This window comes from Plecotus auritus, assembly GCF_963455305.1.
Source record: "Plecotus auritus genome assembly, chromosome: 9".
NCBI lineage: Eukaryota > Metazoa > Chordata > Mammalia > Chiroptera > Vespertilionidae > Plecotus > Plecotus auritus.
This window is the reverse complement of record NC_137783.1, coordinates 126,614,206-126,638,942: the sequence shown is the minus strand read 5'-3', so window position 1 is coordinate 126,638,942 and position 24,737 is coordinate 126,614,206. Positions and strand designations below refer to the sequence as shown.

The window sequence follows — 24,737 nt, the reverse complement described above, 5'->3', positions numbered from 1 at the left end:
CTTAATCATCTCTGAATCCTTGGAACCCAGCACAGGACCCACCCACAGAAGGTTCTCAATGTTTGCTGAAAGAATGAGACAAGACTCTAGGTCTGATTCTTCATTTTGTCCCTGGTAGGGCCACCATGTGCAACCTTGCAGACTTTGCACTGCATAATTCTAGCATGTGCCATTTACCTAAATTAGCACATGCAGCCTCACTTATAAAACCCATAGTGACTAGCAGAGGGCTCAACACATAACAGTGGCTCAATATACAGTGGGACCTCGTTTCTCAAACTTAATTTGTTCTGGAAGGCTGTTCCAAAACCGAATCATTTTTCCCATTAGAAATTATGTAAATAGAATTAATCTGTTCCAGACCCCCAAATGATTCCCTGTTTTAACCTTTCTTACATACAGTACATGTCTATTATATTGCTTAATCTATAAATAAGCACTTTAAAAATAAAAAGGACATAAAATGTAAATGCAAATTGGAAATGTACAGTAAAAAATGAAAATTTAACAATAATTATAAGCAGCAACAAAAGCAAACAAAAAAATCACAGTACAATATCCTGAGATTTTAACAGTGGTAAACTGACTCATGTTTGCGCATTCTCTCCTTTGTTTGTCACCTGAGAGAAACATGACTGATCATACAGGTATCAGCATGAAAGGGCTGTCAGGTTTAGAAGCGAATTGTTCGAGATGGGAGATGTTTGAGAAATGAGGTTCCACTGTATATGTTGGTAGAGTGAGTCCGGGTTCTCCAGACAGAACAAATAGGATATACAGAAATACAGATAACAGGAGATTAATTATAAGTGTTGGCTCACAAATTAAGGAGACTGAGAAGTCCTGCTATCTGCAAGCTGGTGACACAGGAAAGCAGGTGGCATACCTCAATCCGAGTCCCAAGGTCTGAGAACCAGGGACACTAATGTTCTGAGGCAGAAAAAGATAGACTTCCCAAGTCAAGAAAAGAAAGAACTTGCCCTCTCTTTGCTTCTTTGTTCTATTGAAGCCTTTAGCAGCTTAAATTATATCCACCCACATTGGTGAGGGTGGATCTCTTTGCCCAGTCCAGTGGTCGGCAAACTCATTAGTCAACAGAGCCAAATATCAACAGTACGAATGAAATTTCTTTTGAGAGCCAAATTTTTTAAACTTAAACTTCTTCTAACGCCACTTCTTCAAAATAGACTCGCCCAGGCTGTGGTATTTTGTGGAAGAGCCACACTCAAGGGGCCAAAGAGCCGCATGTGGCTCACGAGCCGCAGTTTGCCGACCACGGGCCCAGTCTACAGAATCAAATGTTAATCTCTTCTAGAAGCACACTCACAGACACACATCCCTTAGTAAAGTGGAGTTGACACATAAAATTTACCATCACAGGTAGATATATATCCAGAGTGTGTGTGTGTGTGTGTGTGTGTGTGTATCTGAACTCTGAATAGCTCAAGATCAAGCCCTAGTCCAAGTCCAAGCACCACAAATGATGACAATACTTATTGCTATTACAATGATAGATAATTATATAACGCACAATTATATAATTATCACCATAAACAATGTCACAGTACAAGGCTATGCAGTTTCAGCCTTTACAAAATGCTTTCACAGTCAATATCTTATTTAACCTTTCCAACCAAGTGGTACTATTTAAAGCCTTATTTAAAAGTCCTATTTTGACCATGAGAAAAATCAAGACAGAAGAATTGAGTGACTTGCCAAGGTCACTGGCTGGTAAGTGGTAGAGCCAGGATCGATCAAGATCTTCTTATGCTTAGTTCAATGTTCTTTCACTACATCACTGTCCTGGGAGTTGTCAAGAAATGGAGGTAGAAAAATGCTAGAAAAGAGGGCCATATGAGGACAGCTGACTACCACAGAAAACTTCAAGCCAGGGACAATCTGCTATGTCGCCCTGCCTAAGAGCTCTCTCCTCCACATTCATATTGCTTTCATTTTTCATGTTCTTTTGCTATGCTACTTCACATTGAAATCTGAGGATCTTCTTAATTAACAAGCACCCTCTTGTAAGAATACATTTACCTCTGGGAACAGTATGTGGCTATCAATCATTTACAAAGTGTGTAGGCTTGTTCCATGAATTGCTTTCCTTCTAGCACAGATGCATAACTGCAGCACATGAGGGGCTGCAAATTTTGTTTGGAAGAAAAGATGAGGTCACTTAGGAACATGACGTTACATTGGGGATGGAACAAATCCAGGTGAGATGCTACAGCGGGAGCCACAGGGGAACCTAGAGATAATGCAAACAAGAGAGTGGGAGCAAGATAGCTTAGTTAAATCCTAGCTAGTTTCCAAATAAGCAAGATTAGTTAAATCCTAGCTAGTTCTCAAATAAGCAAGTTTTAATACAATCAACTGAAGCCAGAGGACCATTTGGTGGGACACAGAAAACAAAAAGTAAAAAGCATAAAACTCACAGGGGAGATTTTTTTCATTTATTAACTGTGCCAAGACTGAAAAACTGTTCATCAAAACATATTATTTTTCCTCCCGGGCACAGAGCCAGACAGCATTTACTAGCCCCTCTTGCAATTAGGTGTGGCCAGTGACAAAGTTCTGACTAGTGGAATGTGGCCCAAGCTGGCCCAGGAAAACCTCCCATATATCACCTTCTATGCCCTTTCCCTGGCAACCTTGGAAGCCACATATTGCTCATGACGGAGCCTGGGTCCCTGCATTGCAGCATTGAGGAAAGCCACCTGCCAAACAGGCACACTCATTTAAATGTCCATATGAATTTTTTAAAAATATTTTAAAGCTTCTATTATATTTAGCCCCAGAGAATTTTTTCCCTAAAAGCAGCTGTCCAAAACAATTTTTTGTTTTTTTACTGAGGTATAATCTATACATATATATATATATATATAAAAGCCTAAGTGACTGAACAACCGGTCAAACCGTTGCTATGATGTGCACTGATCACCAGGGGGCTGACAACACAGGAGCTGCCCCCTGGTGGTCAGTGTGCTCCTGCGGCCCCAATTGGCCCCTATTGCTGGCCAGGCCGAGGGAACCCACCTATGCACAAATTCGTGCACCAGGCCTCTAGTTCAGATATAACATTATATTAGTTTCAGGTGTATGACATGATTCAATATTTGTAAATGTTGTGAGATGATCACCACAATAAGTATAGTTAATATCAATCACCATACATAATTACAAATTATTTTTCTTCTTAGTCTTGTGATGAGAACTTTAAGATCTACTTAGCAATTTCTAAATATGCAATATAGTATTAGTTACTATATTCACCCTGGTGCACATTATTACCTCCATGACTTGTTTTATAGCTGGAAGTTTATATATTTTGACCCCCTTCACCCATTTTATTCACTGCCCACTCTCCCTCTGGCAACCACCTATCCATTCTCCTTATCTTATGAGCTTAGTTTGGTTTTGTTTGTTTTTTAGATTCTACACATAAATGAGATCATCCAGTATTTGTCATTCTCTGACTTATTTTACTTAGTATAATGCCCTCAAGGTCCATCCATGTTGTTGCAAATGGCAAGATTTCATTATTTTTTATGGCTGAGTAGTATTCCATTAGATATCCACATAGGTTGTTTCCATATCTTGGCTATTGTAATTATGTTACAATAAACATGGGGGTGAATATATGTTTTCTACTAGTGCATTCATTTTCTTTGGATAAATACCTAGAAGTGGAATTGGGTCATATAATAGTTCTAGTTTTAATTTTTTGAGGCCCTTCCATACTGTTCCAATTTACATTCTCACCAATAGGACACAAGTGTTTCCTTTTTTCCATATCCTTGACAACATCCTAACACCTGTTAGAATGATTGCCATTCTAATAGGTGAGAGGTGATGCCTTATACTGGTTTTGATTTGCATTTCATTGATATTAGTGATGTTGAACATCTCTTCATGTGCCTTTTGGCCATCTATCTATATGCCTTTTTTGGAAAAGATCTATATTCAGATCTTCTGCACATTTTTAATTGGATTGTTGGTGGGAGTTTTTTGCTATTGGATGACCAAAACAATTTAAAAAAGTAATTCCCTTCTTTCAAAAGTAAGCGAGAGCTACAATTTCTCTGTTGCTTTTTGGCGAAGACAGCCAATCTATAGCAAGTAACAATAGTGTAGTTTGCATGGACTAAAGTGATCAGGCAGCATTTCGACATCCCATGGTCTGGGCAGATGCTTTTGCAAAGTAGGCTTGGGAATAGAAAGGAGGCAGAGAAAGGCTAGGTTCAAGAAGAAAGCTCATCTTTATTTGCTGTTGGGTGGGAGACGGCATGTGGTTTATTGTAGGCAAAGCAAAGGCTAGAGATTTCTGTCTTGGAAAGCTAGGGGATGGTGCAGGGAGGGGAATGACAGATACCTGGGTATCAGAAGATCTCCCCAATAGTCATGCAGGCTAAATAGAGGGAATGTGTGGGGATTTTTTTTAATAAAAATATCATGAGGTATTCTCTTAAGAATTCTGAATCCCTGGAAATAAATGGGGGCAGGAGCTTACAGTTAAAGGTTTTACTAACATGAATAGGCAAAGGAGGCTTTTTACCCCTGTGCTATACAAAGCAGGACTTCAGGAGATGACGCCCAGATGTGAGCATAAATCAGGCTACGTGGATCATGAGGTTCATGCATTTTGTAAATAATGCAAAACAACTACAGTTACCTGATTAATCTTTGGATAATTAGAAGTGTAATTAAGCACACTAGCCATTTTCCCATGCATTCTCTTAATCAAGAATTTACAGTTTTGTTTCTATGGAAGTACACTCATGCTAGCCTTTGTATCCAATAAATACCCCTGAGCTATTCTGCATTTGCTTTCTCTTTGAACTCTGACCTCTCTGCCACTTTCCCAGCCTCTTAACACTCACAGTGTCAGACCCTTTGTCATCACCTCCATTCTGTAAAAGAAGTTATAAATCACCTTGCTAATCAGTTGCTGGGTCTCAGACATTTCAGTAGCTTTGTTACGTGAAATTATTTAATTGATACCAATACAGGTGATTTTGTTCCGCAACACAGCTCTTTAAAAACAGCTTCACTTGTGTTTTTCCTTGAATACAGCTCTCCAAGTGTGGTTTTCAAGGAAGAAACAACTTCCCCTTATAAATTATGACGTTTGGTACCTCACTGCCAAGAGTATGCTCCTGGCGGGGATGGTGAAACCTAGGCCTCCCACCTAAGAACAATTTCTCCTGCTACCTGACAATTCTCCCAAAAGATGTAGATGTGGGAAACCCACTTTCTCAAAGTAATGGCCTCAGTGAGTACACACTCTTTCAATTCAAAGAAAGATCCTCAGAAACGTTAATGAAGTAAGTTGATGATAATGGTAAGGAGGATAACTGCTGTGATCCACTAAATGTTTAGTGAATACCATACAGTGAGCTACGTTTTTGACACACATTTCTCATTATCACCTAAACTAGGAAATCCAATTGGCATCGGCTATAAAAAATAAAGCACTAATTTACAACTTGTGGTCTGCAAAAAATCTTTTGCCTGATACCAGGACCACCGTGGACTATTAATGATCAACATAATCTGTACTTTTTCTAGGAACTCTCTATACGTGCTCTATTCAAAAAAAAAAACAAAAAAAAAAACTGCTTTCAGTCATGAGCACTGAGCTAAAGGTATTTTTCTGAAACCACAAGGATAACTAATTTAGGCAAGTATGCGTAGGCTCAGACTAAGTTATGCAAAGGTAACAGGAATGGCACTCTCCAAAATTTCAGTGATTTACACAATTTTTTTCTACTCATGCCACATGTCCATCACCAATCAGTTGTCACACTGTTCCATATCCTCTTTATTCTGGAATCCCAGCCCTGCTCTGTAGCATTTCCAGTTTTGTGTTAGAGAGAAAAGAGGATGACGTGGAACCCTGTGATAGCTTTTAGAGCTTCTATCTGAAATAGTACATTTTATGTCCACTCACATTTCATTGCATCAAGAGGAACAATACAACATTGGAACAGGGTGGGATGGGAAGGTAGGGCCTACACAAGTCAGGGCATAAATGAGTTGAGTATTATCTTCACTTCATTTCTCGTAGTCTTAGTGTCCACACTCATAAAATGGCATTAATATGGCTAATGTTGCCACTTTCACCACAGGTTTATCATGAGGCTCAAAGAGCACACTATCTATAAAAGGAGTTTAAAAACTTCAGAGCACTCTGCAAGTATAAAGTACTAGAAGCCTGGTGCACAAATTTGTGCACAGGTGGGGTCCCTCTGGGTGGCCTGCAGGGATTGGCCTGGAATCCACAGTCCAACACCGCCTGCAGCTCCTACCTGCCACTCCCGCTCATCCCGGCTCCACTGTGCCTGCCGGGGGCTGGTGCCCAATCAGTCCCCATCAGGAGAGGCTTGTGCTGCTGCAGCAGCACTCGCCAGCCATGAGCCCTGTGTCTGGTACCCTCCCAAGGGGAGTAATCTGCAGGATGGGGCTGAAACCAGCTCTCCAACATCCCCCAAGGAGTCCCACATTGCGAGAGGGCACAGGCCAGGCTGAGGGACCCCACTGGTGCATGATCGAGCCCAGGGAGGGTCCACGAGAGGCCGTGTCCAGCCCATCTTGCTCAGTCCTGATCAGCCAGACCCCTGAAGCAAGCTAACCTACTGTCAGAGCATCTACCCCTTGGTGGTCAGTGCACGTCATAGTGAGCGGTTGAGCAGCCTTAGCATACCATTAGCATATTATGCTTTGATTGGTTGTTTGGTTGTTCTGCTGTTCAGTCTTTTTGCATATTACCCTTTTATTATATAGGATTATCATTTAATGCCAATCATTTAATGCCTGGCAGATTGCATAATACATATGATGTCACATTGTTCTTTATTCTTCTAAATAACTTTTTACTTCAGGAAGAAAAATGTTTATGACACTCTATTTATGTAGACTCCACATTCAAAAAATAAGATCTTAAGTAGGCCTCAATTTCTATATTTGCTCAGACACTACCTGTAATTTAAGCTAATGCATCTGAAACTATTTAAGACCAACCCATTGAAAATGTCTTCAGAAAGGTAAAAAGCCTCAGCATACCAGATTCATAAAACATCAAAATCCACCAAAAGCAGCTTTCAAATGGGGACCCTTCCTGCTTGAGTCAGACCAGGCAACATGAAATGACCTCCTGTGAATTGTATCAGAGCTGACAAAGGGTCTTATTACCTTCTATTGATTGGCTTGGAGTTCTAATATCTTCTCTATGGCAGTTTCTATAGCAATCTCTGCAGAGCAGGAGTCCTTAACACCATCTCTCTGCTACTACCCCAGGAAGTTAAAAAATGTGAAAGCCTTTTGTGCTTCCTTTTCTGCCAAGAGACTGAATAGGCTTTTCAAGATGGCCTGGACAATGAGTATAACATTTTGTTTTAATTTCCAAGCCAGTCTTGTTCCTCACAGCTTGTACAATATGGGTCATTTTCACTCCATTTGCTCAGAGTGAAAAAATAACTTGCCTGAAGCAGTTCATAAGTATCTACTTCTCTCTAGACTATGGTGAGACAATGATCTCAGACCTCTGAGTCCCTGGTACCCAGGTGGTACTTGGCGACCTCTCACCTTGTCTATCAGATCATCCCAGAGGGCAATTCTGAGGACAGAGATGGGGAAATGGCCATAAACTAAATTTTATCATAAAAGAATGGAGTCATCATAGCTTTTTGCCCACCCAAAGCCATTTCTACACTCTTCTCATTGCCACAACCCAAATTGGTTCAGGTAAAGAACAAAGATCATTTTGTCTCTGGGAAGGGAAAACCCTACTCCATCTCCAGGGTGTGAACCCAATCAGCCCAAACCAGTGACAGTCATCTCACCCACCTTTCTCAAGCATTGGTCTAGGGGTGGGGAGGACATAGCCCAGGTCTGAAAAACAATGTTAGTGGGGGTGATTATGGGGGACCTTCTAGGAAGGACTTTCCTTAAACATGAAAAACATACCCTACACAGAAAAGGTTTAAAACCCTGGCCCTTCCTTCCTTGCTTGTTTCGGACACTGGTGTTAAGAACAACGTGCTTGGGGCTACGATAGCTGCCATCATGCGACTAAAGGAAAATAAGCCCAAAGTTCAACTTGTTGAGGACGGCAGAACAGAGAGAAGGTCAATTGTTCTCAATGCTGATATTCAATCAACATGGTTCTCAGTGCCTCCCATCCAGATGCCCAGTATTTGACTCCCTGGGTTCCATTCTTCTACCATAAATGAGCTGTAATGCTTAGTCATTTCTTTTTAGGTACTATCCTTCTCTCCATGAACAAGCCCTCTGGAACTTGTGGGAAGTCTCCATGATGACAGATAAATGAGTGAATCCTAAGCACATCACCATTACCCAAAATGGTGGTGCCCACTGGCCCACGGTCGGGCACATACACTAAGCTGAAAAGGAGTATGTCCCCCCAGAAAAAAAATGTAATTAATATCTAAAATCACTCAACATAATAAATAAAATAAGACCTTACACAGGAGAGCAGGTTTAATATCACAAATGGCTCCCTGGAGTAGGTTCTATGGAATAAAGAAATGTATCAACGAGAAGAGAATCAGAGTCCCGAAAAGTATTTGCATCGGCAATTTTCTCCTGAATCCTGCCAGCTCTCAGGATTTTTCCATGGTGGATGGAGATGAGGATGTTTACATTTTTTAATTTTTTAAATTATATTAATTTTCTGACAAAAATAGAAAATAGCATAGATATAAAATATCAATGTGGAGTATTGAAATTAATAGTAATCCAAAACTGACAATAAGTAATAGGCTATTAAAGGGTAGAGAAAAGGTTCCTGACCAAAGGGACAACTTCATCCTCCTAAGTGGCACGTCTCCCTAATCAACTTCAAATCTATAAAGGCAAACAAAAGGAAAAAAAGGTGAAAAGGAGAGGAGGAAAAATCCATTAGTTAAACAATATTGTTAATGACAACCAAAGTAATGAAGAATCTTCCAGAAGAGATGAAAAACAGAGGCACTGCCTACCACATACTAAGCCCTTGCACTGGTCAGACACATTTCCTAACAGCTGAAAAGGTCTATTAGTCAAAGTCAAAAAGTTAAGCAGGAGTCAACCATATAAAACAGCAGAATGGAAAGGGGTTTACCATTACTGACACCAGTTGTCCTTACCTTGAGAATATCTGACCCATGTGAGAACCCAGCTATTTGAAAGAGTGACCAAGATAGTGCAGCATTCATTCCATTCAAAACATCCACCTCCCGATTAACAGATCACTAAGGCTCAATATATTGTTAGTGAAGATTACAGGAATGATTAGGTCCAACCAGGACAGAGAAACAACCTAGCCATCATTTCTCCTATTAGAACCTCTCTAAAGTTAAGGGAGGGAGCAATTGAGCTCCTGGGAATGAATGGGCTCAGGCATTAGAGTGCTATACACATAGGCCAGGGACAGAACTCATCCCTGCTCCTCTGGCATCTTAAAGGAGCAGGGGTGAACGATGCTCCCCGTTAGCAGGGTTGAGTTCTGAGCTTGGAAAGAGGGATTCTGCTCTCTAGAGTGAAAAGTGGGGTCACTGATGTTTAAGGCCACTAACCCATAATAATGGCATCAGTTCATGTGCCAAAGTTATGTGTCTATCTATCGCCTTGACTTTTAGTAGAGTTTGTTAATTATTAACCCATGAATCAGTCATTAAAAGACCATTGGAAACAAATGCTGACCTTGGGAAGTGAAGAAAATGGCAATTGGGTATAAACTAGTATAAAAGCATCATTCAAAAAAAGGATCCACCACATAACATTTCATTGATCTTGGAGATGACAATATATTCAAAGAAGATAACAGAAAAGGATGTGTTTGTGGTTTTGCTGGTGATTGTTAAATACAGTGATAGCAGAACATGGGATGTGATATGGCCTGACTGCCTTCACTGCTTTGCTGTGTTTCATGACTACCTTCAAAGGTCTTGCTTTCACATGTTTCTAAGCAGCTGAGAAAAAACATGAGAATGGACAGCCTAGGTAATTGACAGAATTTCTTACAGGACCCTATAGGTCCAAAGTCAAGTGCTGGCTTTCCATCTTCAACCATGTCTACCAGGAACACATTTCTCACAAGTGACTTCATTAAATAGCTCACTTACCTTCACAGTAGGCGGGGTCTCCCTGGACAGAGATGTAACCATTCTTACACTCACAAGTAGCTTTTGTATTCCAGTTTTTACACTCTGAGTTTTCACCACATTTAGGTCCTTCTGCACAGAAGTTATGACCTAGAAGAAGCACATATATTTTGTACATCATAAATGAAGAGAATAAAAGACTGCCAAGTAATAAATAAAGCATGAAATATCAAAGCATAGGCCCTCAAGGGGTGAGGACATTTAACTGTGGACGGAGGGTTGGGCCATAAGAATGGGCCTGTTAGAGACTGAGCTCTGGACTCTCACAGGTTCTATCTTAGAAAGCAATTAGGTTTTGTCTGCAATCATTGACACGTAAGAGTCTTCCTGTCTCAGCAGCCTGGCCTTCGTATCTGGTCCCTCTCTGGGGCGATATGCCTCCTTTAGGAGGCTCCCTGGACCCTGGTCCATTGTGGTACTTTCAGTAGCACAGACTTCATGGACTCCCTGAGGCTGCGCACTCCTTCAAATGCCCTGTGTTTCTGGCTCAACAGTGTAATGGACAGCCCTGTCACTGAGTGTCCACTTAGCCCAGGGCTGCAGGGATTTTGATCAAATGCCATCTTTTATATGCGGAGGGCCTGACCTGTCTACAAACCACCAGATCCTTTATTTAGGCACTGAATTACATTCTCACAGAGTACCTCTTTTCCAGCCTCATTCCGTCTCAAACACCCTGAAATCCTCTCTCTAAAACATTTCAATTACAAGTTCACCTAAAATGATAAGAAAGACTAGGGGGGGAAATCATATGACTCCAAGACTCTTTAGGAAGATGTAATTGAAGGGCATAAAATCTTAAATAGCACAAATAATCTCAACTAATATCAGTCCAGGCCAGACAAGGCAAATGAACAAGACTTAAAATGACAGATAAACTCATTGGGAACAGATGTCGGAGAGAACTTTTTACCCAACACCAAAAGTTTTAAACACGCAGCAAAACCCTGCAAAGTCATTGGCGATATTGAAGATACAATTAGTGTCCATTACGAGGAAAATGAAACCCTGAGGAGTGTTTCAAGAGTTCGGGGATGGGCCAAACGATGTGTGTTTTCCCAGAGGGATCCTGAAAATGCACGGTCAAGATTGTTGGCTTTTTTTCCTTCCCCTTTAACTGAGAGCACCAGCAATTCACGAGCAGTCTTTTTTGCTGGGGCTACAAGCACGCTTTTATTACTTCTTCCCAGGCAGGAGCAGAGATGTCACTGCAGTGCCTACTCCTCCCTCCCCTGCCTCCTGGCCTCACGCTGATGCAAGCAGGCTCCTGCTATATATAGCCATTACCTCAAGGTGATGATGAGGGTAAACAAATTTCATGCTGCCTCTGGCACAAACTGTCCTCAGGCGACAAAGAAAAATGCTGCAGTGATTAGGGCTGCTCTGGGGGATGCGGCTGGTGACTGAGACCTGGGCCCCAGCAATTGCACAGTGGCCTCTTCCTGCCAGTGTCCATCACCTTGATCCTTTCTGCATGTCCTCCCTCCTAACTGTCCTGCAGTTCTTTCCCTAGGGGCATCCTGGCTGCACCGACAGCCCACTGGGTTTAACCACCACCTGTTCAGCTGATTACCTTGCTTTTTCTCTAAAGGACTGGGATATTAGTTACAGCCTTGGGCCTGACCCGAGGTGTCCAAGTCCCTAGTCAGGATGTAAGTTTTATTGATATGGTGAACATCCTAAGTCAGTCACAGCCTATTATTCTTAACTCTAAGGTCTTAGGTTTACTTCCTAAAAACAGACAAACTCAGTGGAAAGCTGTAGTCTTCCCTTCTTGATTAGTTAATTTGTTGTAGTCAAGTATGAAACCACATAAGAAGATGGGCATGACTCGATAAAAAAAAGTTAGCTACAAAAACAAGCCACGAGTTATAACCTGTGGAAAACAAGTCCTATCTCAGCAAAATGGGTTCCACCATTATTCATACATGCATATGTGGAGCCTATCAGCTGGTGCGAAACATAATTTCATTCAAAGTCACTGACATAAAAGTAACAGAAATGTAAGATAGGAACGTATCTTCATCTACCTTGTCTCTTATATTTAAAGAATCCTATATGGTAAAAGGCTAATATGCAAATTGACTGAACAGTGGAATGACCAGTCACTATGATGCACACTGACCACCAGGGGGCAGACACTCCTCGCAGGAGCTGCGCCCGATGTTCAGTGCACTCCCACAGGGGAGCGCTGCTCAGCCAGAAGCCCTGAGCTGGGCTCATGGCTGACGGGCCTAAGCTGTCAGTAGGACATCCCCCGAGGGTTCCCGGACTGCAAGAGGGTGCAGGCCAGGCTGAGGGCCCCTCCCCCCGCCCCCAGTGCACTGGGCCTCTAGTCAATTTGTAAAATGTGATTAAAACAATTGTCATTATAAAAAAAAGTTGGAGAGCTCTCTGGATATTCTATAATTAGCCAATTGGGATCAGGAAGCAAAAAGTGCTGTGCTTCCTCCAATTCCCAGCCGAAGCTTCTTCAAATCCAGTGGCTCATCAGAGTCCTCAGGAAAATAAGCCTTGGAAAACTTCAGTTTCCTCAGCAGGCGTAACAAAGGTTTGGACTCTGAGGAATAATACTCTGCTGGGGTGATTTCCCTCAAACTAATGACCTGATATTCACAGTAAGACATAGAGATGATAAATATACTAATTGAAGAGCCTCCTAGGCAAGTATTGAAAAAGGCTACAGCCATTTCATTTCCCATAACCAATAATATCAGAGTGGCAGGAACCAGCCAGCGGAAAACATACACCTTGCTCATCCCTGAACCCTGCATTTGAGGCCATCGGAGTCCCACCTCCCCTGCTCCCCTGCTGCCTGTCAGTCAGGGCTAAATCTCAATCCACAAAGCAAGCAGTACAGCCTTCCCCATATGAGGGACAAAAATTACTTTACATAGAAATTGAGTGTTTCTCACCTTTTCATTACATTCTGTTTTAGAGTGGGGAGAAAGGGGGGAGAAGCACTGAATAATTCCCTTGGCTGAGGCACACTGGGCTTTCCAAGGCTCCTCAGAAAAGTAATTGTCCAACCCCTCCTCCTCTGGCCATACTCGCCTCAGAGAACATGAACAGGGAGGAAAGGGTAAAAGGCTACCAGAAGTCAAAGGGGAGAAAACATTTCCCACAATATTGTGAGAGACTATTATGTTTTCTGTAAAGATACCCTGGGAAATAAATTGGAATGAAGAGATGTGGAGTAAAATTCACGGAGAGCATCGTTTGAGACAGTAGGCCTGTAAGCTCATCCGGATTGATTTTTTGTTAATTGTCGTATAAATTTTATGTTTTCATAAGGAAAAGAATACCCCGCTGCCCAGATAAATATGCCTTTCGCTTTCTGATTGTCCAACATGCAAAACAAGCCCCAGCATGTGGACAGGCGGGCTGGATGTTCTGGGCTCCTCTCTGCTATGGGTCAACAGGGAGAAAGGAGGTAATGACAGGAAGTGTTCCTGAAAAGCCTTAGTAAAAAATGATGCTTTTTTCACTCCAGTGTCTGAATCCTGGGATGGGAGGAGGAACCCAAGAGGACCCATATACCTCAATAGTTTAATTTAACCCACTCCCTACAAGAGGTACCCCCCACCATATGTTTTCTGAAGACATGCTCCGATTACTGTCAAAATGTACATAAGTAACTCTCTCTAATACGCACCCCTCCAAAAAACCATCAGCAGCCAAAAAAAGAGTTGGTAGTTTCCTGGCTGAGGAGGAAAGAAAAAGAAGATCCTCAATGTCACAGATTAGCCCTGGCTATGATCTCATCTCCGAAGCCGTTTGTCTGCCTCCCACATTCCCTCAAGCTGAGTCAGGTTCAGTGAAAGCCACCAGGTTGCCAGCAACGAGAGCCTTGCATGAGTCTGGTGTTTAATGAGATGTCATGTCTCTCAGCATCTTCACTGGTGAAGAAGCACGTGCACTCACAGAAGTGCTAGCAGAAGCAGGAACACCTGGTCTATTGTGAATGGGTCAGAGCATCTCTTGAATTTCTGTGGGATAATCAATGATTCTTTTCTAATGAAACCATAAATCAGAAAATATTTAAATAAACTGAGTCCCACTTGGCACTTCAACAAATAGCAGCTGATGGATTTTGCATTAAACTGTAAGACCTCCCTAGAAACCCTATCAGTGCCCAATAAATGCATCCCCCGGAAAATTCCACTCAACTGTGAGGTCTTTCTAAAGCATCCTAGTGGCAAATACGCTAGTAACCCTGAAAGCAGAGAAATAAGAGAAGATGCTCTGAGGGCATGGTTATCATGTCCCTGATTCTAAGAGCCATTCATGCCTATCAACATCCCAAGGTATCCCAGGAATTTTTCCAAAATGCTGCTCTCTCATGACCAACCACAGACAGAAAGCACAACCTCAGCTGAAAACACTCCATGATGATCAAATACAACATTTTTATGTGTCAGAAGATGCTAGCGGAGGGGCCAGCACATTGCGGGCTGCCACCTGGTTTTATAAATAAATTTGCATTGGAACATAGCCACACTCCTTTATTTATTTACCTATTGGCTGTGCTGCTTTTGCAATACAACAGCAGAGGTAAGTAGACACAATAAAAAAAAAAAAATTAAAAAAAACACCTTCTAGTCCCACAAAAAAAAACCGAGAATATTTACTTTGTGGCCTTTTATAGGAAATATATACTGAAGAAAAGATTGTACTGAAGAAAAGATTTTTAAAAAGTAAAATATGAGGTTAAATGAGCTAACCTGCTATACTGCTGATTCTTCTTAACTGTAGAAGCTTCAAAGTAAGCCAAAAGGGATCTGGCTCACTGACTATTTGAGGATGTGGTACAGGAATTATATAGTGGGTAGGCTTTTGAAACAATGGCTGCCAGTTTAACTGGGTTTGTTTTTTAAGGTTTCAATTAAGTTCTTCCTAATTAGACCTCCTCATGTAATTCTGCCTGGGCAAGAAGTTTCAGAGAGGAAGTGATATTTGAGCGGGGGTTTGAGATATAAGAGTAAATTTTGGAAAGAAGATAATTTCAAGAAGAGAAAGCAAACCAATTTCTCCCCAAGAATTAATCAGCAATTAGGTATTACTTACCTGAACTGTTTCTCCTTACAGGAAATATAAATGTTATATGTAAATCCATGAGTTAGGATTTACTGTAAGTCATCCTCTGTTGGATATGGGAATTGACCCATAGAAAGGGCTGAAAAAAATGCTTCCAATCTCACTCATGAGAAATATCTATAATAATAAAAGCATAATATGCTAATTAGACTGGTCATCCTTCCGGATGAAGCCAGGGCTGTGAGGGAAGCCCAGGTCCCGGGTGCCAGAGGAAGCCAATGCCAGCAGCCGGGGGAAGGAAGGCCTACTCTTGCACAAATTTCATGCATCAGGCCTCTAGTGTAATAATAATGATGATGATGGTCATTATTGCAGGATCATTATCATTATCATAGGAACTACTGTGTATTGAAGACTTATCACATGCTAGGCACGATGCTAGATGCTTATGCCTTATCCCATTTAATCCTCACAACTGTCCTAAGAAGGAGAGGCTGCCATTATCCTCACTTTACAATTAAGGAGACTAGGACTGAGAAAGGTCATTAGGGTATGCAAGTTTCTAAGCAGCAGAGCAGACTTTCAGAACTTGTGCTATTATCATCACACAATTCACTCAACCCTCCTGTCCCCAAAGCTACTCGCACCCTCAGCCCAACCCGGGCCCGCCACCAAGCCCTCTTACCTCGACAAACACTACAGCACTGGCTCTCTGGGAGAATGTGATCCTTCTCTGAGCAGTTCAAAGGAGGGCATGCTTCTGTAATTTTCACTAAAACTCCACCCTGGAAGTCAAATAATAAGGAAACAAAACTGTTCATTATGTTTAATAGCCCGCAGTGATAACCAGCTACCATAATTAACAGTACTCCCAAGAATCCCACAATCATGACAAAGTCTCAAATTAAACTGATGAGCTTCCTGGAGGGGAAGATACATGTCCCTTTCTATGCCAAAAGAGCCTCAATTTCAACAAACGGTTTTTGAGAGTCTGGTCTCTGTCACAGAAGGTCACTGAAGGTGGTGTGCTGAGAAATTGTAACAATCGACTACTGGGCAAGGAGGGGAGCGGTGGGGGACCCCTCATTTGTAGCATTTGCTGATTTCTGTGGTGCAAATACCCTGACGTGGCAGATTTTGAACTACCAACCTGATATCACTGAACACACAGGGGGAAGGAATGTACAATGAGCTCAGAGCTTCTATAAGCCATTTCAGTTATCTACCGCATCACAAGCACTGTGGACCCAAAGATAAATAAGACATCTTCCTTGCCCTTGATCAGCTCAGTTTGAAAAGAAAAAGAAAAAAAAAAAAAAAGAAAAACACCTTAATCCAGAAACCATAATACAGTATAGTAAGTCCTTAAAAATGTGATCTAATTAAGGTTTGATAATGTGCCATGGGAGAATAATTAATTCTGCCCAGGTGTGGAGAAATTATGAAGATGCCATATTCCAGGGAACATGAATAATGGGATAAAAAAGGAAGAAAATACTTTCCCAGCAGAAGAAACAGAGGAAGAGGCAAGGTATACAGTTAAGAAAGAACTGAAGAGGGTTGTTGACATGAGCACTAGATTTTCCCTAGCTATAAATAGAATCACAATAAAATTTTAAATATTCAGCAGGTGAATCTTTATGACCTCACTTCAACAAAGGCTGATATTATGAGCATCTGTATTTAGATTTGCTCTGAATATTAAGAATTAGTCCATTAATTATTATAAAAGAGGGTTTGAGAGTCCTTTTTAAAAAATGTTCAGTTTTTTTTTCTTTTTTATAAGTATAGCATATTCTCACTTGTATTTTATTTTATTTTTTCAATTACAGTTGACATTCAATATTATTTTGTATTAGTTTCAGGTGTACAGCATAGTGGTTAGACAATCATATACTTTACTCCGTTCCATTCTCAAGAGGAAATTTAAGTCAACCAAAAAGCAAGCTCGAGAAAGAATCTCAGTTAAGGCCACTATAGATGAGAGAACAGGATAGACTGGGAGCCAAGAGGGATGAGGAAGACAGAGTTTTCCATCCCCAGAGACTCTGTCATCTCAGTGGCCCCACAGTTCACCGATCTGGCAGTAACTCTCATTCATCAGGCACATCCATTTTTAATAATCATAAACTAATTTTGCATGCCAAATATAAGTTTAATTTCCAAATACTCATCATTTGGATAATTTGCACCATGGCTTCCTGGCCTTTCTTATCATTCTCAGCCCAGACAGTTCAGCCTCTGGCATTCCTTGGAGTGTCTTTTCTTTCTTCCCCTTTGTTCATACTTGATCTGCCCAAAGGCAACTAGATCTCTTAAAACAGGCCCTAAGATCTGAGAATTGATTCTGCTATTCACCCTCAGTTCACCTTTTCAACTACATTCCATTCTGTCTCAATCCAGGACACACCAGGTGGCACGCAGCTCCAAGAATTAGCACCAGTCTTGAGGCCAGTGTGCCTAGCAGATGTACCTTCCTTTCTGCAACAGGGAATCAAACCAGTTATTACAAACCACCTTACTATTAGGACCACAAGCTAAGTGCAAAGGAACACACAATGCTTAATTATTTACCACTATGGCCTCTACTTCTATCCTTTAGCATTAATATACTGATTCATTACCTATTGCCTCTTTACATAAATAACAGGAGTGGACACTGTGGGACCCCTTTGATCAGTTCTGGGTGCTCATCCCCCAGCTTCTGAATGCTTCACTGCCCTGGCTCATCCCTGCCGCCCTCAGAAGGTTGCCCCTGCAGAGAGCCAGAGTTACCTATAAGTTCTACATCTCCCACTTCCAAGGCCCAAAGCCAGTGAGTAACAAGCATGGGAGGATCTTTACCCAGAGGAGAGACAATAGATGGAGTAGAACCCCTTTACCTCAAGGGATCAGGGTCTGTCTGGCCTTTCACCTAAACGCCCCCCATGCTGAGCTTCTTGCCCTTCCCTCTCCTGCGTCCCCCACCCCCTTACACTGGTTTCCCCTGAGAGCTACCATAATGAATCAGTTGTACTGAAATCCTTAGCTTAGGGTCTGCTTCTGGGAGAACCCAAATTAGGATGCTAAGACAAATGTCACTATAACTATCAAAAATCAAACTATTAAAAGAGATCATCTCTAGGTAGTGAGATTCTGGAGTGATTTCCATTTTCTTCCTTATACTTTTCCTTCTATACTCCCAATTTCATATCTTATGTATATATCTGCTTTTGTAAAAAGAAATATTAAAAAAGCTACAAAAGACTTTTTCAAATAATCACTAGGAAAGGTTCTTTTAAGATAAAAAGGGCTTGCTTTGCTGATTAAATCAGTCAACAATTGTAATCAACCTTTAACATATTTGATGAGTAAGATCATTCCAAATGTTTAAATAGAGACAAACCCCTTTGCCCAAATTAGAAAATAATATGAACTGTGATTACAGTCACATAAGTGCCTCCAAATCCATTTAGGCCAGCCACACAATTAAGGCACAAACCTTTTTTGACTTTATTTTCAAAACTACCTCTAGCAAGAAGTAGCTCATGATTAACATTTTTTAATCCTCCTGATTACGGTATGTTATATTCTGAATCTTGGAACTCTGCACTGGTGGGAAAATATGTTTCCTCCAGTTCTAATTTAGAGTGACCATCTCCATGTCGTTGGTCAAATATAAACACTTCCAAGTTACTGATCACTGTGCTTCAACCTGAAGTTCTAATAACATAAAATTCACATCTTTAAGTAAAGCAATTTGTTGCTGGCCTAAAGAAATACTGCAGGGCATCAATAATTGAACAAAACTGAGCAAGACAGCTAGAAGATATTATTCATCTTGATTTTTTAAAAATTATTGCCCTAGCTGGTTTGGCTCAGTGGACAGAGCATCGTCCTATGGACTGGAGGGTCCCGGGTTTGATTCCAGTCAAGAGCACATGCCCAGGTTGTGGGCTCATCCCCAGTCGGGGGCATGCAGGAGGCAGCCAATCAATGATTCCCTCTCATCATTGAAGTTTCTATCTCTCTTTCTCTCTCCCCCTTCCTCTCTGAAATCAATAAAAATATGTTTTTAAAATATAATATATTAACTTTTAGAAAAACTTGGTGAAAATATTTGAAACAAGGGTTGTTTTTGTTTGTTTGTTTGATTGATTGGTGTTGCTGAAGCTTTAAAATGGTTCCAGGAAAATGGAAATGGATGGATCTCCAGGCAGCCTCTTGTCAACTGGGGATATATATGCATTTGAACCACAGAACACTCAGAAAAATATCTGAGTAATTATTTGCTCAATTCTCCTAAGGATAGCACTTGTATAGTACCCTTTTAAATGCCTATGAGAGAAGTTAATTCATTACCTACAACAGGTGCCATAGGGCATTAGGGCTTCTATCTTGAGAAAGGCTGCCAAGGAAAGACCTGAGGCCCTCTGATCCTATACCCATCACCCTCTCTTCCTGCTGACAACATCTGTTAAATGTGTCCCCAGGCGCTCCTGTGGCCTTTTATAAATGCTACCCCTTTATCAAGGCAATCAATGAGCCATTGCCTGACCAATCTGGTCTTAGATGGATTAAAAAGTGATAATTCAATCATTCTGAACTTACTGTTTTAAAATTCAGAAATGAAAACTATTTCCAAGTAAGTCTAACACTCTGAGGAGTGGCAGAGGAGTGGCTAAGGGCCAGATGACACAGGTTCAGATCCCAGCCAGTTCGCTGACTCTCTATGACTTTGATCTCTTGTGCCTCACTTTCCTCATCTGTAAAATGGGGATACCAATGGGACCTACCTCATAGTGTTATTATTATGTTTATATGAGGTATGATGTTGAAAATGTTTTAAATAGTGTCTAGAAAATACGAAGTGATTGAGAAATATTAATTGTTATCAATAACCCTTCTCTTTATACACAAAGTAAACATTTCGTAAGTTACTGTAGAAATACCTGGTACAACAAATTAATGACTCTTTAAAGAGGATGAAATTATTCACAGACACACATTACTTGTGCAAAGATAGTAAGTAATGTCTGCCCCAACTTCTTTCTAAATTGTAAAACTATAACGAAAACAACAACAACAAAGAAACAGTAAAAGGTGAACCAAAGACTGTAGGGCATCTACAATGTGCCAACAACAGTGGTAAGTGCTATTCCAATCATATGGCATTAGAATCCATGTCCATATCTTCTAGAAATCTCCAATGGTGTCTGTCTTGATCCCCTCTGATAATAACAGGGATCAAGTAATAATTGTCAACCAACTGTTTCTGCTCAAAAAGTAAAAGGGGGTGCCAGTTGTAAGTGACAGATACATGACAGACACTGGGGTCATCAGCAGAGTGGGCAAAATTGCCTTTGGACATCCCAGCTTTCCCAGAGGTAGAAGAAACAGTAGGGGTTTTAGAATCCAAATCATTTCCCCTCCCTTAGAAGGGAAACAATTTACAGAGAACATGACATGTGTCTTAAAGTCAGGGAGGACATGTGTGGTCATGTGGAATGACAAGAACAGCTCAGTTAATGAGGACTGACTTTGTGCCAAGCACTCTGCCAAGTTCTCCACATGGTTTATCTCATTTAATCGGCACAACGTCCCTATGTGGTAATATGCCGGCCCCAGGTGGGAGACTACCCTCCAGCTCCCCCACTCCCAGGCCTGGTAGCTGGTCCTGCTGATGGAGAGATCACAGAGCCCTGTGGTCACACCTCCCTGCCTCTGCCACAGCCTCAGAAACCCCTGCCCACAGCACTCCCTGCCATAGAGACCACTGCACCTGCATTTCCACCAGACTGTCTGCACCCATGGAAACTCTGGCATTCCCAGTAGCAGCCAAGAAAGAGCGAATGGGAAATACAACAGGGAAGTTCAAGGGAGTTAACCCCTGGGATCAATTCTGATGGATGAGAGACAGGGAACTGGAAAGAGCCTTCCCTCCATCCAAGTCCCCCATAAAGAATTGGATTCAAGCTTCTTGAGAGAATTCTGCAGATCTCTAATGACTCATTCTCCCCTATTTTTTCCCAGCAAATGAAATAATGCAGGTACACCCGGGTGCAAAGGTGGCCTTCTGAGACACAGTGGTTCTGGTCAGCATCTCTGTAGATGCCCCACAAAAGCAGCTGTGCTTTGTTGTGGGGCTGTGGCTGCTCTGATGCACCACCTCACATCGACTCCCCTCCTTTCCTTCCTTCCCTCTGTCTCTCATGCTTCCACTTTTGAGGGGACACCTCACCCAAGTAACTGCAAGGCCAGCTCCCACATTTTATCCAGCACATTGTTCGAACAGCACCTCCTCAGAGAGGCCCTCCCATCCCTACGGCAAAGCTCTCTATTCCTTCACCTGGTTTATATTGTTTATAGAATTATAGTGCATATTTACTTGTTTATTTCCTTACTGCCTGTCCCCTCCACTAGACTGCCAGTGCTATAAGACAGGGACTTTGTTTTGTTCACTATTGTACAATCCTGGTACATATCACTGGCTCAGTGCATGTTTGTTGAATGATTATTGAATGAGATCTATGGTTCTACATATCTTATTTCAAGAAACACATGGGAGGAGGCAGGCAGGAGACAAAGGCATTTTCTCACACTGTACCAGGTACTTGGGAGGAGAGGTGACACTGTCCCTAGCTGGCATCACAGACCAATTCCAAAACAACTCAAAACCCGTTCCCAGGGCCACCTGCCACCCTCCCTGACTCATAATAGGTTCTACCTCTCTTCCCCTTCTCATATCGTTTCCTTAATAGCTTTTCCCAAGGCTACTTGACCCACAGGTGACCAACCACAAGCCAACCACACAATGGCAGTGGTAGGGACTCCAGTAGACCACAGAGAATCCTTCCCCTCAGTGACCCACTCAGGCCACATGCTCCACTTCAGAACCCAACCTAGGGCCAACATGTCTACCTGTCTACCTGCAGTTCCCCACCAGTGAGAGGGATCCTATGATTAAAACTCACTCGGCATTCCCGACAGCTTTTGGTTAAAATCCGCTGGCCTTCTGCAAGGACTTTTCCTCCATAGATACATTTTGCTGTAATAAAACAGAAAAATGGGTCAGACAGTCATGCTTTGCAAGAAAATAACCTCAGAGGTGCCATCAAACTCCAAGAGATTCCACAGAACATAGATGCTCTGATTCTAAGCATTACAAATACCTTTGTCTAGAGTGAGACATGGGAATAATGTGAGGATAACTGTTGAATCCCCCAGTCAGACCACAGCCATAATTATGTTTGTCATAAGCCCTTCACACCAAGGAGACACAACTATTTCCATATTGAAGTTGCAGAAGGAACTGGAGAGTGAACTGATGTGGCTAGAAGTTAAAACAAATAAGGGATTATCATCTCCAGGGAGAACAATAGCAGTAGCTTTGATTCAGACACTCCAGCTATAAGACAAATGACTAGGTGAGAGGGAACTCGTAGATGCTCTATTCATCAGAACCTCAGCCACAATGCAGAATGATGCCATTTTCCCTTGTGACCATGAAAGTACAAGTCCTTAGCCTATCTGTTTCTGAGAAGCTCAGAGACAACTGAGAAATATAAGCCAAGCCATAAAGTGCTTTATCAATGCACTAGAGAGACTGCCCTAGGAATGGTGAGCTTAACAGGCTAACAGGGACATGGAGTAGATAGGGCTTGTAGAAAAGTGAAAAGAGAAGTGTAAATGGAGCTCCCACCACTCAACTTACATCCCACTAGGACTCAGTCCTCGACTCAACTTGCTGACCCACTTTTAAGCAAGTGAAGGTGGATGAGGCTGAGTCTCTTCCTGGAGGAGAGAACAGTGTATGCAAATCCCATCAGTTTCAACTGAGGTCTGGCTGCCCCCAAAAAGTTGTTCTTGGTTTTTAACACTGGTACAATGCCTTCACTGTGCGCTTCTGTGGTACTCTGGACCTAGACTAACACAGTGCATATGATGTTCTATCTCAGTGGCCCAGGCAATTACACATTCCCCTGCCAAGTGCAACCCCCGTGAAGATAGGGGTTATGTCTAGTCTATATTTTTATCACCAGCCCCAAGCTCAATGCCTCTCTGGGCTTATTGTTAGTAACAATAAATAATTGTTAAAATTGATGAGCCTCTAGTTGGTAGTAAAAGCCAGTCAAATTTCCTGATTCTCAGATAAGAGTTCTTTCTGCTATTCAATGCAATTTTTTACATTTATTTTTAATTTTCAATTACAGTTTACATTCAGTATTCTTCTTTATGAGCTTCAGATGTACAACAAAGTGGTCTCCCTGCTGCTCTAAGTACCCTCTGGCCCTACACATACTCATCCCGATATTATTGACTCTATTCCCTATGCTGTAATCTATATCTCTGTAACATTAAAAGCAGACACCAAGGGTTTCTGAACAAAAACAGCAACGATGGCAATAAACAAGTAGAGAGTTGATATAATTTTCTAGATAGGCCCCTTACTCCCCTCATTAGATAGACAGATAGATAGATAGACAAATGATAGATATCTGTCTAGATAGATAGATAGATAGATAGATAGATAGATTATAGATATCTGTCTAGATATTTACTAGTAGATAGATAGATAGATAGATAGATAGATAGATAGATAGATAGATCCCTGATCATCTTTTATGCTTCAGTTTTCTGGACAAGTCATGGCTCACTGGTCCTAATGATGATGCGGATTCCCCCATTTACTTGCATGAGGAGACCAGGCCTCCCAAAGCCTGGAATTCCTGTCTAATGAACTCCCACACTCCCCAGCACAGCTGCCGCCAACTTGGCAAGACAGCTCACTCCAGAGTGACAGTCCTGCTAAATGCCCTGCTGTCAAACCTGCCATCTGCTTCGTGGCCCAGGCTGAGAAGCCAAGAAACAGACATATCTTCCTGATTTTGCCCCTGGCCACCCCTAAAATGGTAGGAGCCCACTGCCACCCTGTCTTAAGACACAGGCTCAAATCCTCCCTTCCTCTGACACCCTCATCCCCAAACTCCAAATCTGGAGATAAGAATGTCTTATGGTTTACACTCACAACACACATGAGGACACATGCAGCCTCAGATCCACCAGTCTGGTATAAAAATTAAATGTCTGCTGAACTTTATGTCCCCCCACAGCAACGAGCTCTTGGAGCTGGGAATGAAATCAGCATGATCCCACACACCTCGGCCATTTTGCTTTGGCACTGGTGGGGACATGTCTATGATTACGATATCAAGTATTGATGAAATTACCTTAGGAATGCTTTCGGGATCATCACTGGAGGTGACAAGACTGTCCCCTACTTTCCCATACTCAGCCCACTTCTCTGAGGGTACCCCTCCTTCCCTGCCACTGCCCTGCATATGCCTAACATCAGTCCTCATTATCCAACCTTTTGATCTACAGCCCAAAGGCTTACTTTCAATGTCTGAGGAAATTCAAGCATAAGGTGAGTCAGGCTCCGGTGCCTTTGGCCGGGACATTTGGGACTCCAACCAGGCAGCTGTCTGTAGGAGCAGAGATGTAAATGGATAACTGCAGCCCCTCATATCACACTGGGGACCTGCAAACGAGGAT

General features: G+C 41.9%; 1 protein-coding gene across 2 annotated transcripts in view; it reads right to left on the bottom strand.

Annotated features, from left to right (window-relative positions):
* Positions 1 to 24,737, bottom strand: part of NELL1 (neural EGFL like 1) — a 721,145-nt gene that overhangs the window by 524,710 nt on the left and 171,698 nt on the right. For both annotated transcript variants that reach the window (XM_080687783.1, XM_080687782.1), the window contains exons 10-12: positions 22,157 to 22,230; positions 15,889 to 15,988; positions 10,128 to 10,256 (exon numbers count right to left, since the gene is read on the bottom strand). In XM_080687783.1, the coding sequence (XP_080543909.1) occupies positions 10,128 to 10,256; positions 15,889 to 15,988; positions 22,157 to 22,230 (303 nt within the window). The remainder of the gene's footprint in view (positions 1 to 10,127; positions 10,257 to 15,888; positions 15,989 to 22,156; positions 22,231 to 24,737) is intronic.